Source organism: Mesitornis unicolor, unplaced genomic scaffold (genome assembly GCF_000695765.1).
Source record: "Mesitornis unicolor isolate BGI_N332 unplaced genomic scaffold, ASM69576v1 scaffold9207, whole genome shotgun sequence".
Classification (NCBI taxonomy): domain Eukaryota; kingdom Metazoa; phylum Chordata; class Aves; order Mesitornithiformes; family Mesitornithidae; genus Mesitornis; species Mesitornis unicolor.
The window spans coordinates 6,798-30,354 of NW_010197079.1; the positions used below are offsets into that span (position 1 = coordinate 6,798).

A 23,557-nucleotide genomic window follows, 5' to 3' on the forward strand; every position below is an offset into this window, starting at 1 on the left:
TTTTTGCACATGAGGAAAAAAGATACAAAAAATTGAACGCCACCATCTGCAAAAGCATTAGTGCCCAAGTCTCACTGACGTCAATCTAAGCTCAGAGCCTGACAAGCTGTGGACATCTGTACTCCAGTGACTTCACTTGAAACCCTGTCCCACTCTCTCTGAGCTCCATCTCCCTTCATGAGGCCATACCTGGCCCTCCAGCCTCCAGCACCTAGTGACTGCATGCAAACATAGCATACAGAGATGCATGACATACATATATTTTTAAAATTTTAGTAGACTGAAATCTCCTTTAATGCTCAGAAATATTCCCAGTTCTTAGAGGGAACCACTGGATGATTGCTAATGACAGAGTCTCAGAAGGTTTTGAAAAGCAGACTTTATTTAATAGGCACATCATTGCTTTAATAGCACTGCGCTGCACAGCTCACTTCACCATTTGTAAATGGTCTTCTTTGATTACATTGCATTTCCTCAGTGTCGGTAGGATTCAAGTAAAAAAGTTACTGCTTTTACTTCACTATCATTTCTCAAGATGGAAAAATACAAACAGTAAAACAACAAGCGCACAGGAGCATAATACAGACAGAACTGCCTGCGATCCAGCAGAAGTCAAGACAAACTGAAATGTGAGCACTGAAGAGTTAAAGCTGAAAGACAACCATGCTACGTGTGCTCAGGTGGAATTTTGCGTTACGCAGGATAGAGATGGTGCCCACTAATACAACAAGGGACTGGTTTGCTCATACTGAGAAACAAAGACTGTCCAACACAGACAAGAATGAGGATTTCAGAACAGAACTGCTCACATGAAATTAGCTTCCTTATTATTTCTGGTTATAAAAGTTGTACTCCCTCAGCTGTAAAAGTTAAAGGCCTAAAAGAAAAGTACTCTACTCTTACAGAACTCTAAACCTGCAATTTAATCAGCTTTTCAGCTTTCCTCCCTATATTACAACGCTTTGTGATAAGATAAAACCATCTTTAAGAGACAAAAGCTTAGCATTTTGGATTATTTTCATAATTAAGCAGTTTACTTTGTTGATATAATTCTTCCCTGAAAAACTGCATTATAATATTTTATTAAATTCCACCAGTAGAAGCATACAAAATCAGAAATCATTAAAGGAAAATAATACTGCTCTACAAAAGAAAAAGCATGACTTCTAACATGGGTTTATGAACATTGTAAAAGAAGCACATATGGCATTGAAACATTTTGAAAATGGAGAAATATTTTGTGAGTTTCAATGTTCTTAGGTTTTACATACTATCTTCTGAATGGATATTTCCAAAGTTAATATCTTGTGATTTTTCAAAAAATATTTTCTAGCATTGTATAGGACAGACAACCTAAACCCGATGATGCAGAAATGTAGCGTGCTGCACACTTTAATATACACTAGTTACTTTAGTTACTAGCACTTTACACTGATGGTACCTACTGTATTTGTAAAACTCATTTTTAAATCAGCTTGTCAAAGCTTTAGAGAAGCAATCTGGGCAATAAGGTGGGTATTTATAGTGTCTACCATGAAAATGGCCAATTACGGAATCAGAGGTCACTCTCTCCATACAGTGCTGATGAAAATGAGGTGTAATCCAGAGCCCCCGGCACAGATCCCGGGCCGGTGTATGGAGGCATTCTCTTGATGCAGTACTGAGCCTGCTCAGGAGGCAGCTCCCGACGTAACTCGTCTGCCAGGATATAAGGCTGGGAGGGAGGGAAAGAATTGACAAATTCAGTGTGTATTCCTCAAAGACACAAAAGAGATTTATTTTCTGTAGCTGTGACTAATAAATTCAGACATCCTGCCTATTTTCCTGAGAAAAAATATTTTCCTTCGCAAATTCCATCCCTAATGATGAGTTGAAGGGGAGAATCCTACCAACAAACTGATGAGGTCAAAATCCAGTCTCAGGATGTGTGGCTGTATGCGTTAGCTACCAAGTACTGCTACAGCTCCTCCATGGCTACCTACTCGGCGCCTCTGGAGTGCACTGCTGCCTCTCCTGCAGTGACAGGACAGACACATTTTCAGATAGGTCCTTGTAGTTTCAGCATCCTAATATACTTGTAATGAAAGATGCATTATGGTTCTTAATAGTTTGCATTTATGATATGAAGGATACCCTATGCTAACAGATTTGACATTATTTAAAGTAGCAACATAATAAAAACCATTTTTTCCTGAGACCTTGGCTTTCATCTTCCACATTAATTCCTATGGAGAACATGTCTGGAATTCAAAATGTGGTCCACAGTAACTGAGATCACAAAATCAATACAGACAGCCAGAATGAGAAAATCAATAGAGTGAGCTTGGGCAAACAGGCCCGTCCTGCCATGAGCTCTCCTTTCCCCACAGCACAAGACTGGTTTCCTGGCCATGCTATTTATGGCCCTGACTCCTCCAGAAGCCCTTGTGTTGCCATTGTCCTCCCTTTCATCTTCATACACCATGCACTTGCCAGTGGATCTGGCCATGGGGAGGAGAGCAGGCCGGATTCAGGAGCTTCCTTCACCTACCCAGCAATGAGAGGAGGCCTCCTCCTCCTCCTCCTGCTCCTGCTAGGACAGGGACACACTGCATTGCATTGCCTGTTGAAAGAGCTGTCAGGTCCCAGCCTGGCTCACAATTAGGGGTAGTCTGGTGCAACTGACTCAAGCTGTGTTCCAGAGGGCAAACTCTGCATCGAAACACCCAGACAACACCATGAAAGGCAGAATGAGTTCCCCTCTAATCAAGGTTGTTGTGTGGAAATAACTTGATGTAAATATATCCATTATACAGAAAAACTGTCTAAGCCTTGTCTAAGATGTCTAATTTTACGTTGGCTCTTTGTGATATGAGAGCATACAGACCAAGCCTTGAATTCTGCACCCATTTCAGCTAAGAGTCTTGATTCCAAGCAAGAAGAAAAGGCCAGGGTTTTCTCTGAAGTCTTACAAACAGAAAACAAAGCTTCACCATTACTAAAAGGCTTGTAATAAGACTTTCAGCAAAGAGAGCTACTGAATCCTTACAGCCAGCAGCACCATGACTGACCTTATCTGAAGCCAGGATTCTGAAGGAAGCTATCACTTGCTCTGCTGTGTCTGTGTCTGCCGTTTCTCTGGTCATGAAGTCAATGAAGGACTGGAAAGTGACGGTTCCTTGGCCGTTGGGGTCAACCAGAGACATGATGCGGGCAAACTCAGCTTCACCCTTTCACAGAATCCAAAACAAAAAAAATGGTCACCGTAATATCGATCACCAACAGCCCGTGTCTGTGTGACCCAGTGGGGACCAGTGGTTACAAAGCCTTTAGGGCATCATCCTGACATAGGAACATAAATGTCAGAGTCAATGAAATCTGGGATCTTAAATGCCCACCCCTCTTTTGGAAAAAGGACTCTGTGCTTGCAGACCCACTGAGCTAAGAAGAAAGTGAAACAATTATTAAAATTTTGTGCCAAATATCGGACAGTTCAACTAAGGCTAATCCTTAAAGGGTAAATTTACAGGGAAATCTTTAGAATAAATAAGTGAAGGAAAGCAAACACAACCCCCAAAGCTAGTTTATGAGAATTAAACAGCAGCAAACTCATTCTTCCTCATGCAGATAAAAAGGAGAAAGAAAAAAAAATAATTTAATGACTGTTAATTTCAAATTAAAGTTTCCTTAATTCGAAGAGCAATGCAGTGGACCATAGAATATGGTTTTAAAGTGTCTAGTTTTACTTCTAACTTCCTTTTTAACCATTTGAAAATAGAGAAAAAGCAAAGAAACAAGAAACTAGTATCTCTAGTGCAAATTATATTATTAGTATTCTGTCAATTTAAAAAAGCTTTAGTGTTGCTGTAGTTAATGTTATAAGCTGTAAGCAGAATCAGTTGCCATTGTTTCTTAAAATTCATACCAAATCGTAACCCATTGAAATTAAACAAGCTCTGAAATCATCGTGGTCCATCAGTCCATTCTTCCTCTATTGACCAAAACAACATAAGGAATATAGAAGGGAAGGTTTGACGAGTCCAGGGTAATTTCCAGAGAGATGACGAGTTTAAAGCATTGGCATATAGGATCCAGTGTATGAATAGTGTTCATTGATATGGCCCAAGCAGGTCACCAGAATCATCATCAGTTTTAAAGGAGGAAGAAGCAACTAACAAACATTACACACAGAAAACAGACATTGTCACCACGAGAAGTAACGTCAGGAAAGGTCAAGGGAGAGAGAAGAGGACGTGGCAGGGCCAAGAATACAGAGAACACAACCAGAGAAGACAAAGAGAAGGACAAGGAGAAAAGTTTGTTACTAAACTGGTCAGACTCAGGAGAGGCTCAAGCTGCCTCCCAGATGTGAAATGTCTTTGAAAGGATCTGCATGGGATGCTGTAGAGACTCAAAGCATAATTTAAAACAGGTTAAAAACAATGTATCACTGACTGTTTCAAACACTGCACTCCAAGGCTAAGGGAGGTACAGCATGGGAGCTGTCTGCTGACATAGGGAAAATCAGGACAGGGATTTTCCTTCTGACTGCAGGCAGTCAGGACCGGGGCCACAGCAGGCACGCACATGCTGGCTTAAAGGGTCAGGCTTGCAAGACATAGAAGGAGGTCAGTTGAAGACCTTGTATAAAAGGAGGGTGCTCATTTTCCAGGCAGTAACGTGTCTGTGGCATTCCTAGTTAAATGGCACAATGTTAAGAGGGTAAATAAACATTTCCTCTGTGGTGTGATATAATGTAGTGGTTTGGAGAGAACTGTGTCATCCTAAATCAGGAGAGAGCAGTAGAGAGCTTGTGATGAGTCTGAGGAAAGGAAAATTAGCAAAAGTCTGAGTGCAAGAAGCATAGGAGTTCCCCATAGTTATCTAGTAGAGTCCAAATAAAACACCTCAAAAGAAACAACCTGAAAAATCTTTGAAAAATGCATAGAAAAATATGGCTGCAAGTGATACTGCCATTCCATCTAATCCAGCTGTCTGCCCAGAAGCAGGGTCTTTTCAAAGCTTTATGACCAAGACATTGGAGTTTAAACCCACGGTCTCTTTGGCTATGGTTCTACTGGCCTATCTGCAAACAGAACAATAGCAGTGTCCTCTACCTGCAGATCATTTCCAACCTGGCCTAGACTGATGAGGCAGGCTTTAAATTCGTCAGAATGCAGGTTGTCAGATTCATCCTAGCACAACCACAGGTCATGCATTTGGGAAGGCAAAAGGAAAGAAAGGGAAATCACAGATCAGGTTAGTTGGTTAGTAAAGAACATTCTACTCTTGTATTAATAACGACGTTTTTACAGAACTTAATGAAGCGTAATGTCAACATATTGCAACAAATTACCTAAAAAGCGTTCAGCTTTTGCAGCTTCATGCTTTAATTTTTTCCTTAGTGGAAGAAGGTCCTTACTTCAACGACAGAGTTAGAACTGTGCTTCCTCTATGGAAGCTTTTTAACATTTTTGCTGATAAGGCAGATTTTATACTATTGAACTGCCACGCACTTCCTTCATTTTCTGTTTTCATACAGTGTGTGTGAGATGCAGTAAAAAGATCACTAAACCTGGGCAAAACATTTTTTACCCACTCAGTTACTGTTACTTCACTCTTGATCTGATAATATTACTTAATAACTGAGTGTGTGTATCTCAAAAGAGAGTATAAGTACAAAACAATTAATTTGTTGTCTAGATCCAAAATAAATTTGTGTCTGACTTAACTTATTTTCAGTTCTATGTCTTATTTAATAATCTATACATTAAGGTTTTGCTTTGAAAACTGACTTTAAAAAAGCCCCATTGAGTTCTATGGTAAATGTCTCAGTAACATCACATCAAACTGAATCATTGTTTTGAACCAATATTTTTTTTCCATTTTGCAAGTCAAAAAATTGACTCTGACTTCTTAAAACAGACTGGCTCATTCTTTTCTTCCTGTTTGTACAAAATGTGTCCTATCAGAGACGCACTTCAGGTTGAATTAACATCTATATGATTAAAGAAATATTCTAAGATGAAAAATTATTCCTATATTGATTTTACAAACTGACAGTTTGGAGAAGATCCAAGGTTTTCCATCTGCTATATATCTGCCTGGTAGATGATAATTTATTTTTAAAAATTTCTACATAGTTATGCATAACTAAAATTATAGGAGTTCTAACAAACGCACTGGGTTTATTTAATATACTAACAGGATAAAGTTGTGCTTTATTAAGCTCATAATGCCATGCAGTTTTGACATACTGTGGTGTTATTATATTGGCACCCTCTGCATCAACCTCCACCAGCTCCATAAAAGGAAGATGAAAAATAACAGTGGGAATCAATGAGGAGATAAAGCAAAGCTGCAAATCGGGAACAGCAATTAGCTAAAAGCCATCGTTACAGTGAAGTTTTTTTCCTTTAGCATTTCTATTTTATAGAATAATTTCTGCTATAAAGCAATAAAAATGAAAACATTCATCTAGGCTAGCTTGAAAGTGTCCAGAACCATCCTGAAGACAGGGTGTGGCGGGTCACACCAGGAGCAAAGTCAGCTCATTTTACCTATTTCTAATGCCAAGGATATCACTGTGTGACTGCAAACAAAAGGTTATAAAAATGGGAGTGAAGAGCCAAATCCTGTCCCTTCTCCTCCTCTACCTGGTGCTGTTGAACTGCTCCATCCTCTCAATATCTGGTTAAGTGGGACTTACATAAGTGGGGTCCAAGCAGTTGTATCCTGTGCTCTAGCAGGTTCTCGCATTCTAATAGTGATTTTTTTTAATCTGCATCACATATGGCCTAAAAAGGCATCTTTGCCTTTGCAGTATATCAGAGTTTCATGGGATACAATGGTATTTCTCAATTAATGCAAAGATCAACTCCATGCAAGGGCCTGCTCATTGGGAAATGGTTCTTTGTCCTTATTTATATTGTTTGCAGACCAACATTAGGCACTGACATTATTTTTTTAAAGCATATAAATAACTTTGCCTTGCTCATCTTTTCCTGCAAATACAAAGCAAAACACCAAAATCTCCCTTTGTGATTCATTATTTGTCTCCAGAAATCTTTTTCTTCCCCTTTGTGATTTATATGTGGCCTTATAAATCAAATGAGCTTCTGAGTCCAAGTAATACGTTCTTAAATATGTCCTTTGGTTTCCTGCGTGCTAATTGGCCTGCATGAGCCCGATCATGTGGTTCCATTAAGAGGGAGCTGTTGTTTATTCTGTCAGAAAAATAGAGGGTGGCATGATGCAATTGTTCTGCATGCAGAGTTCTACTTAAAATCTGAGGTTTGCACAAAAATCAATATTAGAATATGTTAACAGCCATTAGGATATTACATACAGAGCAGCTGGAGATATTTTACCACACACTTTGCAATCTTATTTAGAATTCACTAAACTTAAAAGACTTCAGAACCAGTGACTGACAGCATATCTGTGCTGGTGTCCTAATTTGTCTGCATCCCATAATCCAGCTATGCGCCATCTTGAACAATTCTAAACTGCTTCTGTGCTTCAGATACCATGTCCCACTTTCTCATTTTTCTCTGTGCAGTCCCACAGGGAAGGAAATACATCAGTCTCACTAAAGATTTATATTTATACCGACAACTAGACTGCCTTCAGGCACCGCCTCCGGCACAGAGTAGTGGGTGAGCAGCAGCATCTTCAGGAATAAGCTCTGGGGCACCCGGGTGCGTAGGTGCCTGGTAGGAACAGGAGAGCCCAGAGGGCCACCCTGTGCCCCAGGGGAGATGAGAGCCGAGTTACCACTCGCCTTAAACCGGGAGGACTGGTACCACTTTCTGTGCTAGCACATCTCTGCTGGTGGGTGCACTGAAAGCCACACAACTCTTCCTGCCCCTGTAATTCTTAGATGTGTGCTGCCCACAGAACTCGCCACCAGCTGCCGCAACAGAGGAGCCCCAAAGAGGAGATACAAGGACTCCCTGAAACAATACCTCAGTTTTGGCCATACTGACTACCATCAGTGGTCCACCCTGGCCTCCAATCGGGAGACATGAAGACACACCATTCATGACTCTGCTGTCTCCTTTGAGAACGCACATAGAATCAGTCTCGAGGAGAAAAGACAACGCAGCAAGAACCGCGCCTTGCCAATACCGCCTAAGGAGACTTTCCGCTATGCCCTTTGCAACCGGACTTGCCTATCCCGCATCGGCCTTTTTAGCCATCAGCGCGCTTGCAGCAAGCATGGGTAGTGTCTTTCCCTTATCTTCGTTCGCGAAGTCTAGCCATGCATGCATGCGTGCTGCCCACTTACACAGTGCAGTCTGAGAATCAGGGGTAGGTGGCCCCCAGAAAAACCTTGTAAATTACCAAATAGTTTTCTTTCAAAAATTCAAGATGTAGAAGCCATTTAAAACAATGCACTTAATTATTTAGCTCTCTTTCAAAGGTTTAACAGCTGCAGAATTAAGCCACATAATGGATTATGAACTATATTTTTAATTTTTCATATATTCTTCCTGGGGAGGGAGATAGGGATTCCTTCCTCAGATTTATAACCAAAGTAAGTTGTTTCTAGAAGCACTCTGTGTAAAGCTGTTTAGTTTATATGTACCAAAATACATTATTTACAATGGAGAACAGAGCTACTCTGTGTATTAGTACTTTGCTGACATTGTTAACACACACTAAAAGTCAAACATTAAGATTTGTCTTCAATTGGAGAAATGCCACGGAAGTCAAAGCTATAGCATGCATAAATTATTCTATTGTGGGTAGGTATTTAAAGTCTACTCATCAGGGACAGTATTAATTTTGGGGATCTTTTCTGGCTATTCATCAATGAGAAGAGCAGTCTAATTCTTTGAGTGTATTTTTAAAACTATGTCAGGCATTCAGAAACACTACTAAGTGCAACAAAACTACTACATACACTGCTAATAATATGGAGAAGCCAGTATTTTTCATGTTAGTGCCTATGTTTAGATGGTCCAGTTTCATCTTCATTTCTATTTAAGGTGATCAAGACCATAAAATAATCCATTACTGCCCTCTCTATCTAAATTCCAAGCTTAGAGTCTTCATTATTTTGTGCACCCTGAAATAACTCTGAAGCACCCTGAGTTTCCTTTATTCACCAACACTAAATATTCGAGGATGCAAGGACACAGGGAAGGGTACAGAGATGAAAACCAAGCCTGCCTCAAACATGTTCAGTGTTGTTCAGTGTCTCCTTCTAGCCTGTGTAGATTGAGTCACATCTGCCCATTAAATTGCTGGATAATTTAATCAGTATAATCATCTCTTTTATCAGTGTTTCTACTATCTGTCCCCTGCAGAAAGCCTGACTTGACAGCTGAGTGGTCTTAGATCTTACCTTCTTCCTGTCTTTAACTTGCATTATGCTGCTAAGAACGTAATTGCTGGGCTGTTAGTGGAAAAGTACTACTTGGCCAGTTACCCATGTCTGCTGCTAAGGGAAGCAGGGAGCATATGCAAAACTGTCCTTCCCTTAACATGGGCCTTCCAGGCCTCCTTTTTCAGGCCTTTGAGTTGTATCTGTCAAGGGGGAAGGGAAGGTCTGCAGCTCCACTTGCAGTCCAGACCCAGGCTGTGGAGGCCATAGCAATCGATGAAGCATCTACCTCCTTCTGCTCCTGAGCTGCCACTCGGGCTCCCTGCAGCAGAAGCAAGGGCAGAAGGTACACTGCCTGGAGCTGACACTGCTTACAGGCTGAAGAAAGGAGACAGCCAGGGATACGTGAGGATCTAGGAGCTGGGAAGCACCATCTCCAACCTGCCTGCTGCAATGTGACATGAGCACCTTCCTCCAGGCCGTGCAGCCTTTCCTGAGGCCTTGCTCCATTGCACCCTTTGGCATCTCCATGTCTTTCTATATCTGCAAAGCCTAAAGATCCATAAGAGCTGTAGGAGTTCGCTTCTCTCTTCAGAACCTGCTGAGGCACCAGGAGATGCCTGTAAAAACAGCCACTGCACCAGCCTTGCTGCAAGCGTGGCAGAGAACTGATCTATGAATACAAAGATACAGGGATGCTAGAAATGGCCATCTCATGTAAGACATGCTATAGGATTCAGTCACACCGCTGCTTTATCTTGAGGGAGCTCTCAAACCTTTGTGCAAAGTCCCCAGTTTCCCTTAATGGAGTCTCTCAAATACTGGTGTGCGATTTACCCAGGCCTGGTACTCTGTCTGCTTTTAATAGCTTTAATTGCTCAATTATCTGCTCCAGTGCATTGGGAAAGCCATTTAGTATGCTACTTCTTTCCATCCCAGGATATTTATCTCTGTTTCTGTGATGTTATCTTCTGCTTCCTTAGAAAATACAGAGCACTGCACTAGAATCACATTAAGATTTTCCATAAAATCTATTCCTGGATCCTGTGTAGCTAACCTTTCCTATGCTTGTGTGCTTTTTCAAAACATAGAGGTTTGGCAATTCTGTTTTTCTTCCTAAACAGTGAAGGGAATTCTAAAGGATATTTACCAAACGATCACTGTCAGCATCCAATACACATCAAGTATAAGTCCAGGTATGGGTAACCATTTTGGGTAGGGCTGGACAAACAGGATGTCAGTGAAAAGAAAGTGGTGCTTTGCTATAGCCTGAAATTATTTGAAGGAGCTGACTCATGTGATAACACAGTGTAAGTAAGGGGTTAAGTGCAGTCTGCTAACTACACAAATCTATACTGGGAAAAAGACAACAGCCTGGTGCTGCATTATGTTAACCTTTTTCAGTATCTGAAATGTGAACTTGGTTGTGAAGGTGGGTTCATGTGAGCACAGAGCCAGCAGAGTTAGCTCATGTACAGATGGTTCTCCAGCTGGGAATGTCAGATCCCTGTCTGCATGTATTTGCTACTGCGTCTATTCATAGCTCTCTTTTTAACCCTCTATCCATGAATAGTGTGTAACTCACAGCAGTGAGTTAACTTTCTTCACAACAGTGTTTTCATTCCTACTTTTTTATTCATCCATGATTAGATTACTGAAAAAACAGCTTCTTATTCACATGGAGCCAGAAAAATAAAGAGTTTTCCTTGACAGCTATCAGTGCCCCAACTATATTCTCTAAAAATCTATTTCCAGTGGACAAGCTGTGATTCAAAGAAAAAAAATACAAGCCCGTAATCCAGATTACAGCTAAACTCAATGAGATGGAAGACTGGCAAGTACATAGAACATGCTGCACTGCCTTAAAATAAAGGGAAGTGTTATTTTCCAAAACATACAGTTTTATCCAGTTCTGCCTGTTATTTGAACTCAATCATCTTAGCAGAACTGTAATTTTGCATTACAGTTAAAGATTAGCAATTAATCTTTAATGTATCTGTACAATGCTATAAATTCATAAGTCTGAAAATTCTTTGTTAACTGATCTCTTTTGCTGTTTAAAAAAAAAAGGCCATTGCTACTGCATTTGCAGGTTTTTCAGAAGACTTACATTGGTAATGGAAAGAAACTTGCTTTTGGGAACAATAAATATTGCTAGATGAGAAAAAGCAGGAGTACTGTACCCTGTCAAAATGATTGAATGATGCTCTGAAGTCATTCATTTGTTCCTGGGTGATACCCTTGGCATCTCTTGTAAGGATCTGAGTCTCAACCTCATTGATAGTTCGAGCAATGGTGGTAAGTAGGAGCTCCCATCCAACACGGATGTGCTATGAAAAGGAAAATATTGATTAACTAAAGAATCAAATATATTCTGCTAAGAGTATAAAAAGTACAGTAAGCAAAAAATCAGCTCTAAATATTTATTTGATACCTTTTCTGTATGACGAACTGTATATTATGACCAAGGATCACTAAAAATGAAAATGGCTCTCAGAAAAATATGGAACTGGTTTTGAAATGGATACTTCTTCACTAAAAGTAAAAATAAATGAAAATAAAACACATCTTAAGAGACTTGGAAGTAAATGGCTACCTCCATGGTATAGTTGGTGTGCTTGTTGTCAAACACCAGGGCTTCTTGTATAAGCTGATGATCTCCTTCCAGTTTGTCAATGTTGTGTTTATAGTTAATGATATTGTGCTCATATTGCTTCAGCTGATTCATCTGGTCCTCCAAAGGCCCTGTCATTTCAATAGAGCTACGGGCAATTTCCTGTCAAAAAAAAACAAAGACACCCCCCCACCCCACAAAATTTAAGCTTCAGATTTGCTAATGTGACAAACATTCAGATGAATATGCAATATTTCATCCTAAGAAGCAATAATAGTAAAACCTCCATACAGTGGAGACAATAAATTTTACTGTAGAAAACACATTTCCAAAGAAATGTGATACGTGTATTTCTAGAATTAGTATTGAGATCCCCATGCTCCCAGTATCTTTCCTTTACAGAAAGCAAAGGTTAAATAGTAATTTTTTAATGACTGATTTTTCAAAGCTACATCTCCTGTTCCCCACCAAGGTACTACTTGTACAACCTGCAGTTTTAAAAACTATCTTAACAAGTGCTAAATACTTCAGGATCAAACAGCTGGTGAGCTATCATGGAGATTGCTGTTGTCCTGTATATAAAGCAGAGATAAAAAATTTATAAAACACTTCACTCATCAGCTTCTGCATGGGAGTCCAACACTCACCTCCATCTTGGTCTGGATCCATGGCCCAATGACATTGGCCTGAGCAGCAAACTGGCGCCGCAGACGCTCGTTGGCGTGCTGGCGGGCTAGCTCTTCCTGCAAGGATTGATCCCTCTGTGGCACCAGCTGCTTCACCTGGTACAGTGGGAAATCACCAAGTGTGAGTAGGCATAACTGAATAGTTTAAAAACAAATGGAACAAATAAGTCTACAGTTACTAATTTTTCTTACTGGTCTGAAGGTTGATAATGGAAGGACAAACCAGAAACACGATCGCTATTTTATTTACCAATTCCATGCTAACATAAGAAATTGCTAACATGGTCTTGGGCAGCCTGACCAGAGAGACTGACACGGAGAGAGAAGAAATTCTCACCTCTCACTGGATTCAAGTTTAAGACAATTATTTAACGTGAACAGTTATTAGAGCAGTTACTTTGTTTTCCTTTTGAAACACAAGTGATTTTTCAATCTCTAAGTAATTGTTCTAAGAATAGTTGGTGCAAAATGTTTTATTCAAGCACAGCCATTGCAATAGGATAACATGAGACCCAGTTTGTCCATCACGTATATCTGACGGTCTCTAATACGTTATAAATGCGGGTTTTGGCTTACCTTTCTGGATTGCCCTGAGGGATTCTGAATTTAGTCCTTATTGCTTGATTTTTATAACCCATCGAAGCTGTGTTCTTGTCTGTCTAAGTTTATGTATTTGGTAAATTCATACATTCTACACAATCATTTACCTTCAGCATATTATCGGTCTCAGTTCCTAATGAAATATACTTTGTGTGATTGCTCTAGGAACCTCTCTTTAATCGCTCCTCAGTAATTCTTTAAGGTAATTGCCAACTTTAATCTAACTGGAAAGATCATTAATGTTCCCAAAGATGCTAATTTTTTACAACATTTCTGAAAAGCAGCAGCTGAAGTAGAAGAGACATGACACACTACTGCTTATACTGAAAGACCACAATCATCTGTTCTTTTGACGGCACTCCCTGGCCCATCCGCTGGCCAGCCACCAGCTCTGCACTAGCCCCAACACATGCTTCTGTTGCCCTGCCAAGAAGTCAAAAGACATAGGTAACACCGAGTGATGGGTGCAGAGGATATTGTGAAACGAGGCCAGCAAACATAAGGGAAAGCATAAGATAATGTAGAGAGTTCATTCTGGCATATGATGGTCTAGACTAATGTACAGATTTATTGTAAAGTTCTCTGAATATTCTCAGTAGTCTTACACAAGAATACTATGTTACAACATCCTTTATGTATTTCGCATACATTACCTTTTCCCACTTGCTACGAATCTCTTCCACAGTAACAGTGCTGTAAGGATTGCTTGCACTTATTCTCATGCTGTAACTCTGAATAACTTTTTCAACTTCATTCTGGATTGACAGTATGGCCTGTCTTTCACCATCTGCCTCTGGCAAAGTAGCTTTAAATTGATCATGTGCAGAGATTAAACTCTAAAATCAGAAACAGAGAGGGAAAACATGAAAATGTTAATGTTCCTTCCAACATCTGGAAGATCTGCTGTAAATAACACAGTTCCTCTGTCAGCCTTCCAAATAACCTGTCTACATGTATCTGTAGATACAGGAAATAATACATGTGGATACATTCATGAAACAGCCCTCATTGGCTTTATCAGGACCATTGCTTCTTCCATGATCTCTGGAATATGCCTTCATACCGATGAAGAGCCCTATTTATAACTGAGGAGACACTACCTATCACAAAGAAAACATCAAGAACGAATATGCTTTTTTTCTTACACATGTTCTTCTCTCCAAGAAGGAAAAGCTTCCTTTCTCGTCTTTCCTATGACTGCAAGCCAAAAAATAGACCACCATTTACCTGAATTTCCTCTATGCTATGAACGATAAACATGTCCTGTAGGTCTTCCATAGCACCTTCCATCCAGTTGTTGAAAGGAGCAGCTCTTTTGGCAAACTCCAGATGAAGCTGATCAATTGTTTCGAGTAATTTCTCCGTCCTCTGTACAGGTTGGGAAAGGTACATTCCTTTGTTACTAGGGCAAGACCAAACTCCACACACACACCCATCCATGCACACAGTCATGCCTCATATTTTCAAAAGCAATTGTTGGCTGATTTCACCACCTCCTTTAACAATTCTCACTCAGGGCAATGGGACTAATTGCAGTACAGATACTCTCACATCCACCATATTAAAAGAGGTGTATGCCTTTAAAGGATAACAGGTGAAATTACTTTTTCACTACTGATATTTAAAGAATTTTTCTTATTGTAATCTATCTGCAAATCAATTAAAATCTGCTAATCTTGCTTTAGTAATTTCTTATAAGTATAAAAAGGAGGAGTTGGGCTTATGTTTTCCACCTTGGCATGCATGAGTATGACTTCCTCTTCTATTAAGGAACATGGTTTTGGAAAGTATCTCAGTGCTTTGGAATGCTCAGTGCTTTGCTCATTATCAAAAAATCAACCCAGTGCTGGCCATCATCCTGTACCTCACCTGATTACGGTCAGACAAGTATGAAAAGGTAAGTGCCTAATGGCTTTTGGTATCCTTGCTGGACATCAGAGTCCCCATGAGCGGTGCTATAAACTGCATGCCATTTGTTGTTGCTTTCGAGCTGTTCTTGGCAGCTGAGCACTGTCAGGTCTGCTCTGAGCAATTCAATCTGTTTGCAAATGAAACCACACCAAAATGAAATGGAGATCTGAGCAAAGGGTTTGTTGCTGTTTGGATTCCAGAGTGGATGCTCAATGGCATGGTTTCCAGATCTGAAACAAATGGTTCATTCCCCACTCCCTTCCTCAGCTGAGCTGCCGATCAGTTACGTGATTTACCTCCAGTGCCTCTCTCCTTTTCTGAGTAAGTGTTCCCAGGCTGTCCCATTGGTCGCATATCTTTTGGCATCTATCATTGACACTTGCAGCATCATGGTAGTCCAGTTCACTAAGAAAGAGTGAAAACAAAAACCTGTGTGACTTTCTGAAAGACAGGGGCAGATGCATTGTCCACACTCTTCCAATGGCCCTCAGTAATTCTCCCCTTGTCTTTGCAGTATTTTCCCTCCAGGCAAGCAGGTGTTGCAGTACAGACATGTGTGATCTAGACATTCAGCATGTCAAGAAGCAAAGCACAGGGACAGCATCAACCTCCTCTGTTGTGAGAAAAATCAAGTATCAATCTGTGACATCCAGTTATCAAAGACAGTTCAGGTGTCTTACTCATCTTTGTCTCAGCTGTTCCTATGGCATAAGCAATTTGATCATATGAAGACCAGAATGCTTGAGTCTGAGGCTTTATCAAGTTTCTGAAGATTGGTACAGTTTTCAATTAACTGGCCTGACATATATGTTTTGTTTTAAGTAATCCAATGATCCTTTCCAGCCTCATGTGCTCTGAAATTATTTAGCTGAGAAATGGACTTCAGGCTGCATTCAAAGCATAATCTCTCTTTCACACACACACAGAGATCTGGGCACAGAGAATGATTTTCATCTTGCTCTCCAAGACCTTCTCACAGAACTAGACCCTCAAACTGGCTGGTCCTGAGAACCGGCATCTCCAGACTCACGTATGCCACCAGCATGGACCAGTGCACCCACAGAGGATGTAGCAGTTAGCATTGCTTTTTTACCTGCTTAACAGGCTTCTGCTATCCTGACAGAAAGCAACTTACTATTCTGTCTAAGACTGGAGCAATTTTTTAAGGCTCTTCCCTGACTTTCTGCACTGAGTCTGTCTCAAAATGAGTTTTTGATCTCAGTGGCAGATAATCCCCTTGGTTCTGCTGCAGCCATGATGACCATAATAAAATACATGTGTTTGGCACTTTGGAAGCTCCCTTTTATTGGTGTATCATCATCCACTGAATTTAGCTCTTGGCTGCTCCTTGAGGACACTTTGCCCAGTACTAAACATTGCACAGATTGTGATTATGTGACAGCATGGTAATACGAAGCTAAGATTTACTTTGAGGCTCAAACAAGGCCTTAAATGCAGATAGCATTTGTTCCCTTCTTTTGAACATTCTTCTCATCCTTATTCTTGCTAGGCTATTGGCAAGAGGAATGTACAGATCATTTCCACCAAAATGTTAGAGGATCACAGAGAACAAAATGCAGACAGATGTAGCTTTCCTCCACCAAGGTACGCTGTAGGCCAGAGGCAGTGTTCCTGCCTCCTCTAAGCTCAGAGCAATCTGGTTCAGGATAAAGTTGAGAAGTATGTGAACCATGCTGTTTAGAAAAAGGCTTCAGGTGTGCTGCAAAAAATTGACTGTTGAAAGTGAGCAAAGGTAAAACAAGTGAAAATAAAATGCTCTAACAGTTTTTAAAAATAACAAAACCAACCCAAAACTGTGAAAGTAGAAATGTTAAACATAAGGAGAGAGCTGCCAGCAAGCCATACTATACAAGGGCTCCTTGACTCAAAAACTTGCTTCCTCCTTTGGATCAAGCCTTTTTGTTAGCCTTCAAGGGATGTAACAGAAACTAGCTATCTGTTAAGAAATTTTAAGTCAGAAGCATGGAGTTGTGGATAAAACAGGCTGAGATATATTTTGCTCCTATGAGTTTGTGTCTGGAAGTTGGTTGTTTGTTTTTTTTTCATTACAGCATACTGAGATTATTAGATGATGTTCCTGTGTGAGTTGTGAGATCACTAAGTGGGATATGGAGATTTGTATTCTGGTGCCTTTTCACATGCCAAATCTAACATATCAGAATATGGACAGGGTTTTTTTCCAGACACTCCAGGTCACATCCCCGACAGTACTGCAAATTTTATTTTTGCTTCAGTGGATCACGTATCTCCTTTTGTCAATTAGGATAAGGGCAGGTGTCCTTCCATGGAAGTGAGGGACTGATTGTACCAGCTCTGCTCAAAGCCCTGAAAGGCCATGTGCAACATCCCTCCATCACCTCTGCCAGGGAGGTACAGTCACTCCCCATAAGATCTCTGCTATGCTATTTCTTCCGGGAATATGTGCTGTGGACAAATAGGTAGGAGAATAATACTATCAAAACGACTTTTAAAAAGGGCACTCGTGGGTCAAAAATCATCAGTTAGATCATCAAGTGACATTAAACAGCGTAGCTTCACTGTTTTTCGGGGTCTGATGTAGTTTACTTCAAATAGGTGTATGTGCAAAGAATGTATTTCTTCTCAAAGCAGGAACAGAAGAAGAAATGACAACTCATAGGAGAATATTTACTTGGAAATCAGACACAGGTTTACATTCCTTGTCCTATTAATTTTTGTCTCTCTTTCAACACTGAAGCTGTGAAGAGACTAGATTTCTGTAAAAACAAGTTTTTCTTACCATGCATACACCAAGTACTACTGCACATATGTTACAGAGCTTCCCAGAGAACAGTTCTTTCTATTTGGTTATCTGAAATCTACAGCCTTTGGAATTTAGAAATCATTAACTTATTTCTATTGATTGAAAAGTAATTCAATCTTACCTGTAAAGAATTTAGTCAAATTTTGTCCTAATCTAGACAAGCACTTGAGTACGAGCTCACTTTGGGAACAGTGATAGTGTCACAAAAATAACCTGCTGAGTAATATGCTTTCACACTGCTTCAAACCAGGCTCGTGTTAATCATGCATGTAAGCACAATTTGAGCCCAGGTTTCCAGGAGCAAAAAGGCTCTCCAAATTAGTGTTAGAGATAGTGCTCTTATTGGCTGAAAATAAGTTGCTATACTAGAAGTGATGGATATGCAAGAAAGTACATTCCAAAAATTTTACCTTCATGACTGAAAATATTGACGTGAATACACAGGACCGTAGATGAATATGGCCCTTTATATTACAGCTCACATAAATTCTGTTTAGTATTTGCTATGTCATAAATGGCAAATTCCATTTTAGAAATGCCCAACTTTCCAGCTCTGTATACAGCCCTATCCAAGCCTTGCTGTGTCTCGTTGCCAAGGTTTTCTAAGTCTATGCAGGCTGGAAGATGACAATCTTATAGCAGCATCTTGGCTGGAATCGCCTGTTTGCACACATGCACGAATCCTTTCTCTAAACAGCAACAATCAACAAACTTTTAGCGACTTCCACATCAAGCACACAGTGGACTGAGCTGCTACAGCAGAAAATATCAGAACAGACAGCAAACTGTAACTGGTGGAGTTCAAGGTCACACAGCAATTGTTCTCCTTTGAAATAGCAACATCAGGCAGCCAAGAGATTGACTAAAACAAAACATGGAGGTGGACTAACTTGGAATTTAGACACAAATTATGACCATTCCTGTAAGTGCCTGATCCGGTGACCAGAAAAAAAAAAACAAGAAAAAAATACTCATATTGACTTCAATAGGCTTTGGATAAGGTGACAATGCACATTTCTTAGCATTCAGACATTAGTCAAACCTTCTTTAAAAATATGAATGAAGTAAGTAGCATTTTCTTTCATAATTTCATAGTGTGAGGAACTATGCATAAATAATCAATATTTAAATAGAAGCTGTCCTTTTGCTTGCAGCTAATAATAAAACCTGACATTTATGGCCTTTCATTCAGTGTTCTCCAAGGCATTAACCTGAGCTACTGAGTCTCAATGAAAAATCTGCCACTGATAGCCCCACTGGATGGAGAAGCAGAGAAGTCAAATTAGAACATCTCTAAAAGCAATGATTTTCAGCAACTTTGCAATCCAGGCCACAAATAACTTGTTTAACTTCACACAGCAAATTGCTGAAACAACTGAGAAGAGACAATCCGAAAATAGCCAGGATACAGTGTTTGCTGGCCTCACCGGAGGTAAAGGACACGGGGTTCAAAGCACTGGTAAGCAGATGCTGTGCTATGTATACTACATTCCCAGAGTTTCTCATCACTTGTAAAGCTGAAGCTGAATTAACAATGATTAGGTGTTTCAGAAACTTTCTTTAGTATAAAGAGGGGCAAACAACTCCGCAGCAGAGATCAAGGCATGCCAGAAGGTGTTTCATAAGCTCATATACTCACTCAAGTGAAATCTCCATCCTCTGTGTTTTTCAGACTTCTTTCACACTAACTAAAAACCAGTACTTACTATGCCCACTGTGCTTTCCTTTTCCTCCTTTAAATAATTTTTTAAAATAGGATTCTTCTTCTAAATCCATTTGAATTATACAATTACTGTAAGTGCTGCTGCTATCAGGTATGAACTACATTTTTAGACAACTCTCCGATTTTTAAATTGCTAATTATGTGGAGCTGTTTATGAGTCACAGTCCTTCACAAAGTGAAAAGAGGGCATGTTATTAACACTCATATTTTGAGTAATAACTGTTTTGCCTATTCAAGAAAGTGGGAAACTGAAACTTGGAGAGCTGAAGCCAAGGGCAGAGATCCGAGAATTTTGATCTTGGCTCCTGTTTTGACCACTACTGCACATTTGTTCCTGCTGGCTTTACAGATTTATACTGCGGGTGAGCAATGAATTTAAGTATATGCCAAATTGCTAAGGTCAGGAGTAACACCACTGATGTACAGTACAAAACCACTGCAATTAACTGCATAAGATAAAATCAAATGTGCTTGCTGTACATACCAAGATGGCTTTACAAGAATAGGGACATCAGTGTGTAATGGTACAGTCCTGTCAGTGTGGGCAGAGCTGTGCTGACAAAGCTGGGCTTTCCACAGGGGAATGAGCAACTTTATGTGAAAATAAGTATATTAAAGACAATTATATCTCCAGAGAAGCCAGTGCATTACTCACTAGAGATAATTTAGAAACATGAAGCCTTCTGAAAAGACCAATATACTTATGGGAAAATACTTGATTTTGAAGTGAAGATGCTTGTTCTGTAATTTGTGTAATTGAAATTATTTTCTAAGTTAAACAACTCATAGCCAACACCTCTCGGCAGACCACATGAACTGAGAAATAAACACCACCAGCATTCCCACCAACACACAATGGACTCATTAATAGCGCTAATGATAAAAGATTACTGTTAAGTCAATTTTAAAGTGTTTGCTTTCAAATAATTTTGGTGGGTTGAATATCTATATTTGGTTGGGGGTAAGGGGGAGATGAGGGAAAGGTCTCAGTGACCAGCTCAGATAATATACTTATGAAGCTATCTCTGGAATTCTTACGTTGGTACCTATGACACTATCAAATTCATTGGAAAGAGTTTATCGCAAAGTTAAATGTCAGCAGCTGCAAGCCTTTAAATGGAACATACTTCAGCTCCTGGGCAATGGCAGCGATCTGTTCCACCCTGTCCTGGTGAGCAGCCAAATCGCTCTCAAAAGCTTCATGTTTCCTTAACATGGCGCGTACTTCTGTCAGAGAAGCAGATTCATAATCCTTCTGAAGTAAAAGCTGCTCTTTGCCTGAAAGAGGAAAATACGTAATTTTTTACTAATTTATTGGTTAGAACAATTGCGAATTTAGTCAACTTTTTAAACTGAGGCACAAGGAAAATCGCATGTGAGAGATGAAGCCCCACCCCCACTGAAATCAGTAGCAAATTGTCAGAACAACAGTGTTAATTAGAGATATGTATTTTTAAAGATCTCTCAGTAATTCCTTGATTTTTTTAAAGATCTCTCAGTAATTCCTTGAGTTTTGCACAGGCTGTTTATACAGGTCTAAAATAGAAAGCACTACATTGCTTGATAAACTGGCACAAAAATGGTATATTGGCAAAAACTGGGACTCTAAACTGTTGCGATAAGTCTTTTATAAAGTAGACTTATGAAACCAGAAATCACACTGCTATACTCAGCTTCACTCTTACTAATGATCTGTTACTCTTTCTCATGTTCTGCCTTCAATTCATTATTCATTTCAACACCACCAAAAAAAAAATAATTGAGATGTGTGGCTGCCTTTTGTATCAAACACCGAATTTTAAGTGGAAAATGCCAACCTATCTACAAAAGGCAGAGAAGCAAAAAAGGAAATTGGAAACTGCAATATTACTCCTCAGTAGCTCCCATGTTGGACAAGCAAATCTATACAGCCAGCCCCTACAACTGCAGCTCAGCACACGGCATCACACAGCTCTGTGAATGCGAGAGCCAGAAGGGACTATTGTTTCATTTGCTATATACCAGCTTATGTGAAATTTTCCCTGCATAACAGCCATACCATGTCATCATGAGTAGTTTATGCTCAGAAAATAGGCTCTCAGGGCTGATAAGAACTGTAGTTTCCATTCTAGTATCTGCTTGGCAGCCATTTACAGCCTTGTGTGCTTCCAGCAACTGTGTTACGGTTTCCTTTCAGTGTGAAAAGATTCTAGTTGGAAAAAGCCAGAAGCATGGCATAAGCAGGAAGACTGTTGTCAGCGCAAACAGTAGGATGACAGAGCAGATCTATGTCTCGTGATCCTCAGCAAAACTGTATGCCAGCATATGATCCTATAACTGTTACAACTCCACATAAGGTTAGGTTATCATTAAAAAAAACAGAACTGTAAACGGAGTGTACTGTTACCATGTAGTTTATGTGGATGATTCAAAACATGATGACCAAAAGACAATCAATTCAGAATAACTCTCTTAATAATTCCACACTTAGTCAGTGGTGTTGCTGCATTCCTGGTTGGATTGCTGGTGTACAGATACATAGAAATGCGTCAGCAGTAATGGCCTCTATTCAAATGCTGAATTATCCCATTAAGTTTGACTCACTACCTCAAGAGTATGATTTTTATAGTTAATTTCATTAGCAACTTAGGATTGTGACTATAGTCAACAAAACCTGCAATTTTATATGTTATTATTTTAGGTTTCTAAAACTGTTCTAACTACTCACAAGTGAGTTTCTAGCTGCCAAATAGTCAGCACTGACAGTTCAACCTTGACCATTCAAACATTCAAAATGTTAAAAGCGATCTCTGCTTACCATATGCCCACTGTTCATGAGTGGAAGCCTTCTGCCTAAATTTCTCAGCCAAGTGTTCAAGTCTCTCCAGTCTTCGTATCTCATTCAGCAGCCACTCTTCATAGCCTTTCTCAGCTTGTTCAAGTCTCTGCCAAGCGCCGGCAATATCCTGTGAAGAGAATACATGGGAGAGAGGGGAGGAAAGCATAATTTGTTTTTATCCAAATCTGCAGATTTCTGATTCATTCACAATTTATCTTCAAAAAGTGAAGTTTTTATGTCCAGATTTTGTAAAATCACATCACAGAAAATGTTGTCAGGCAGCTCAGGAAGTCTTGTAGTCCAGATATCTGCTCCTGACAGCACGTTCTATTCAGGTGAGATCATGAAAGAAGCCCCTATACAAATGGCTCCCAAGCATAACTATATGTTCAATGTCTTCACAAGATATTGCTTTTATAACCTTTCTGTTATCAAAATAAAAGTGCTTTGGTCTCAGAAGTTGACAACAGCAAAATAAGTACGCATTTGGTGCATATTTTATCTGGAATACAAATTCATTTCACTTTATGTGGTGCACAAAGTTTTGTGACCTTCCTCAGAAACTCAGAGGCATGAGTAGTACATGGAAGTAACAAGCCCTTTATTTTCTGCACATGGAGATTGGACAATGGCCCTTTTCAGACAGGCAATCATCTGTTCATCAATTCTGAGCAAAAAAACCACAATGATAGACTACAGAAACACATTTGCTATATTCCACAGGAAATGTTTTTACCCACAGTCAACTCACAGTATTATCAGCAGATTAGAATTCTTGGTACTGACTATTCTTACCTTCACAGACATAAGAAAAAAATTAATTTTAAAAAGTAGAAAAAAGCAGAAACATGTATTGAATAATGTCTGTTTCTGTAAGTCTTATGACCAAAATATCAGTGAAACCACTGTGAGTTTTGCTTAAATAAACAGTATTTGGCCTCACTGGTAGACAAGTATTGATAACACTCCCAAAGGAAGCTCTGTATCCTTTCACAGCTTAAGACAATTTGCTTGTGAGGAAAGCTTTCAACAAGGCAGGAGCACACTTGAGAGAAATCAAGCTTCTAGACTGAAAGGGAACATGTAAAAAGA

General features: G+C 39.7%; 1 protein-coding gene across 1 annotated transcript in view; it reads right to left on the reverse strand.

Annotated features, from left to right (window-relative positions):
* Positions 1 to 1,190: 1,190 nt before the first annotated feature.
* Positions 1,191 to 23,557, reverse strand: part of ACTN2 (actinin, alpha 2) — a 42,350-nt gene continuing 19,983 nt past the window's right edge. The window contains exons 12-22 of the mRNA XM_010188681.1: positions 22,445 to 22,592; positions 20,775 to 20,925; positions 15,418 to 15,526; positions 14,438 to 14,578; positions 13,864 to 14,046; positions 12,572 to 12,706; positions 11,907 to 12,086; positions 11,494 to 11,640; positions 3,905 to 3,970; positions 3,051 to 3,209; positions 1,191 to 1,714 (exon numbers count right to left, since the gene is read on the reverse strand). Coding sequence (XP_010186983.1) covers positions 1,556 to 1,714; positions 3,051 to 3,209; positions 3,905 to 3,970; positions 11,494 to 11,640; positions 11,907 to 12,086; positions 12,572 to 12,706; positions 13,864 to 14,046; positions 14,438 to 14,578; positions 15,418 to 15,526; positions 20,775 to 20,925; positions 22,445 to 22,592 — 1,578 coding nt within the window. The 3' untranslated portion in view covers positions 1,191 to 1,555. The remainder of the gene's footprint in view (positions 1,715 to 3,050; positions 3,210 to 3,904; positions 3,971 to 11,493; positions 11,641 to 11,906; positions 12,087 to 12,571; positions 12,707 to 13,863; positions 14,047 to 14,437; positions 14,579 to 15,417; positions 15,527 to 20,774; positions 20,926 to 22,444; positions 22,593 to 23,557) is intronic.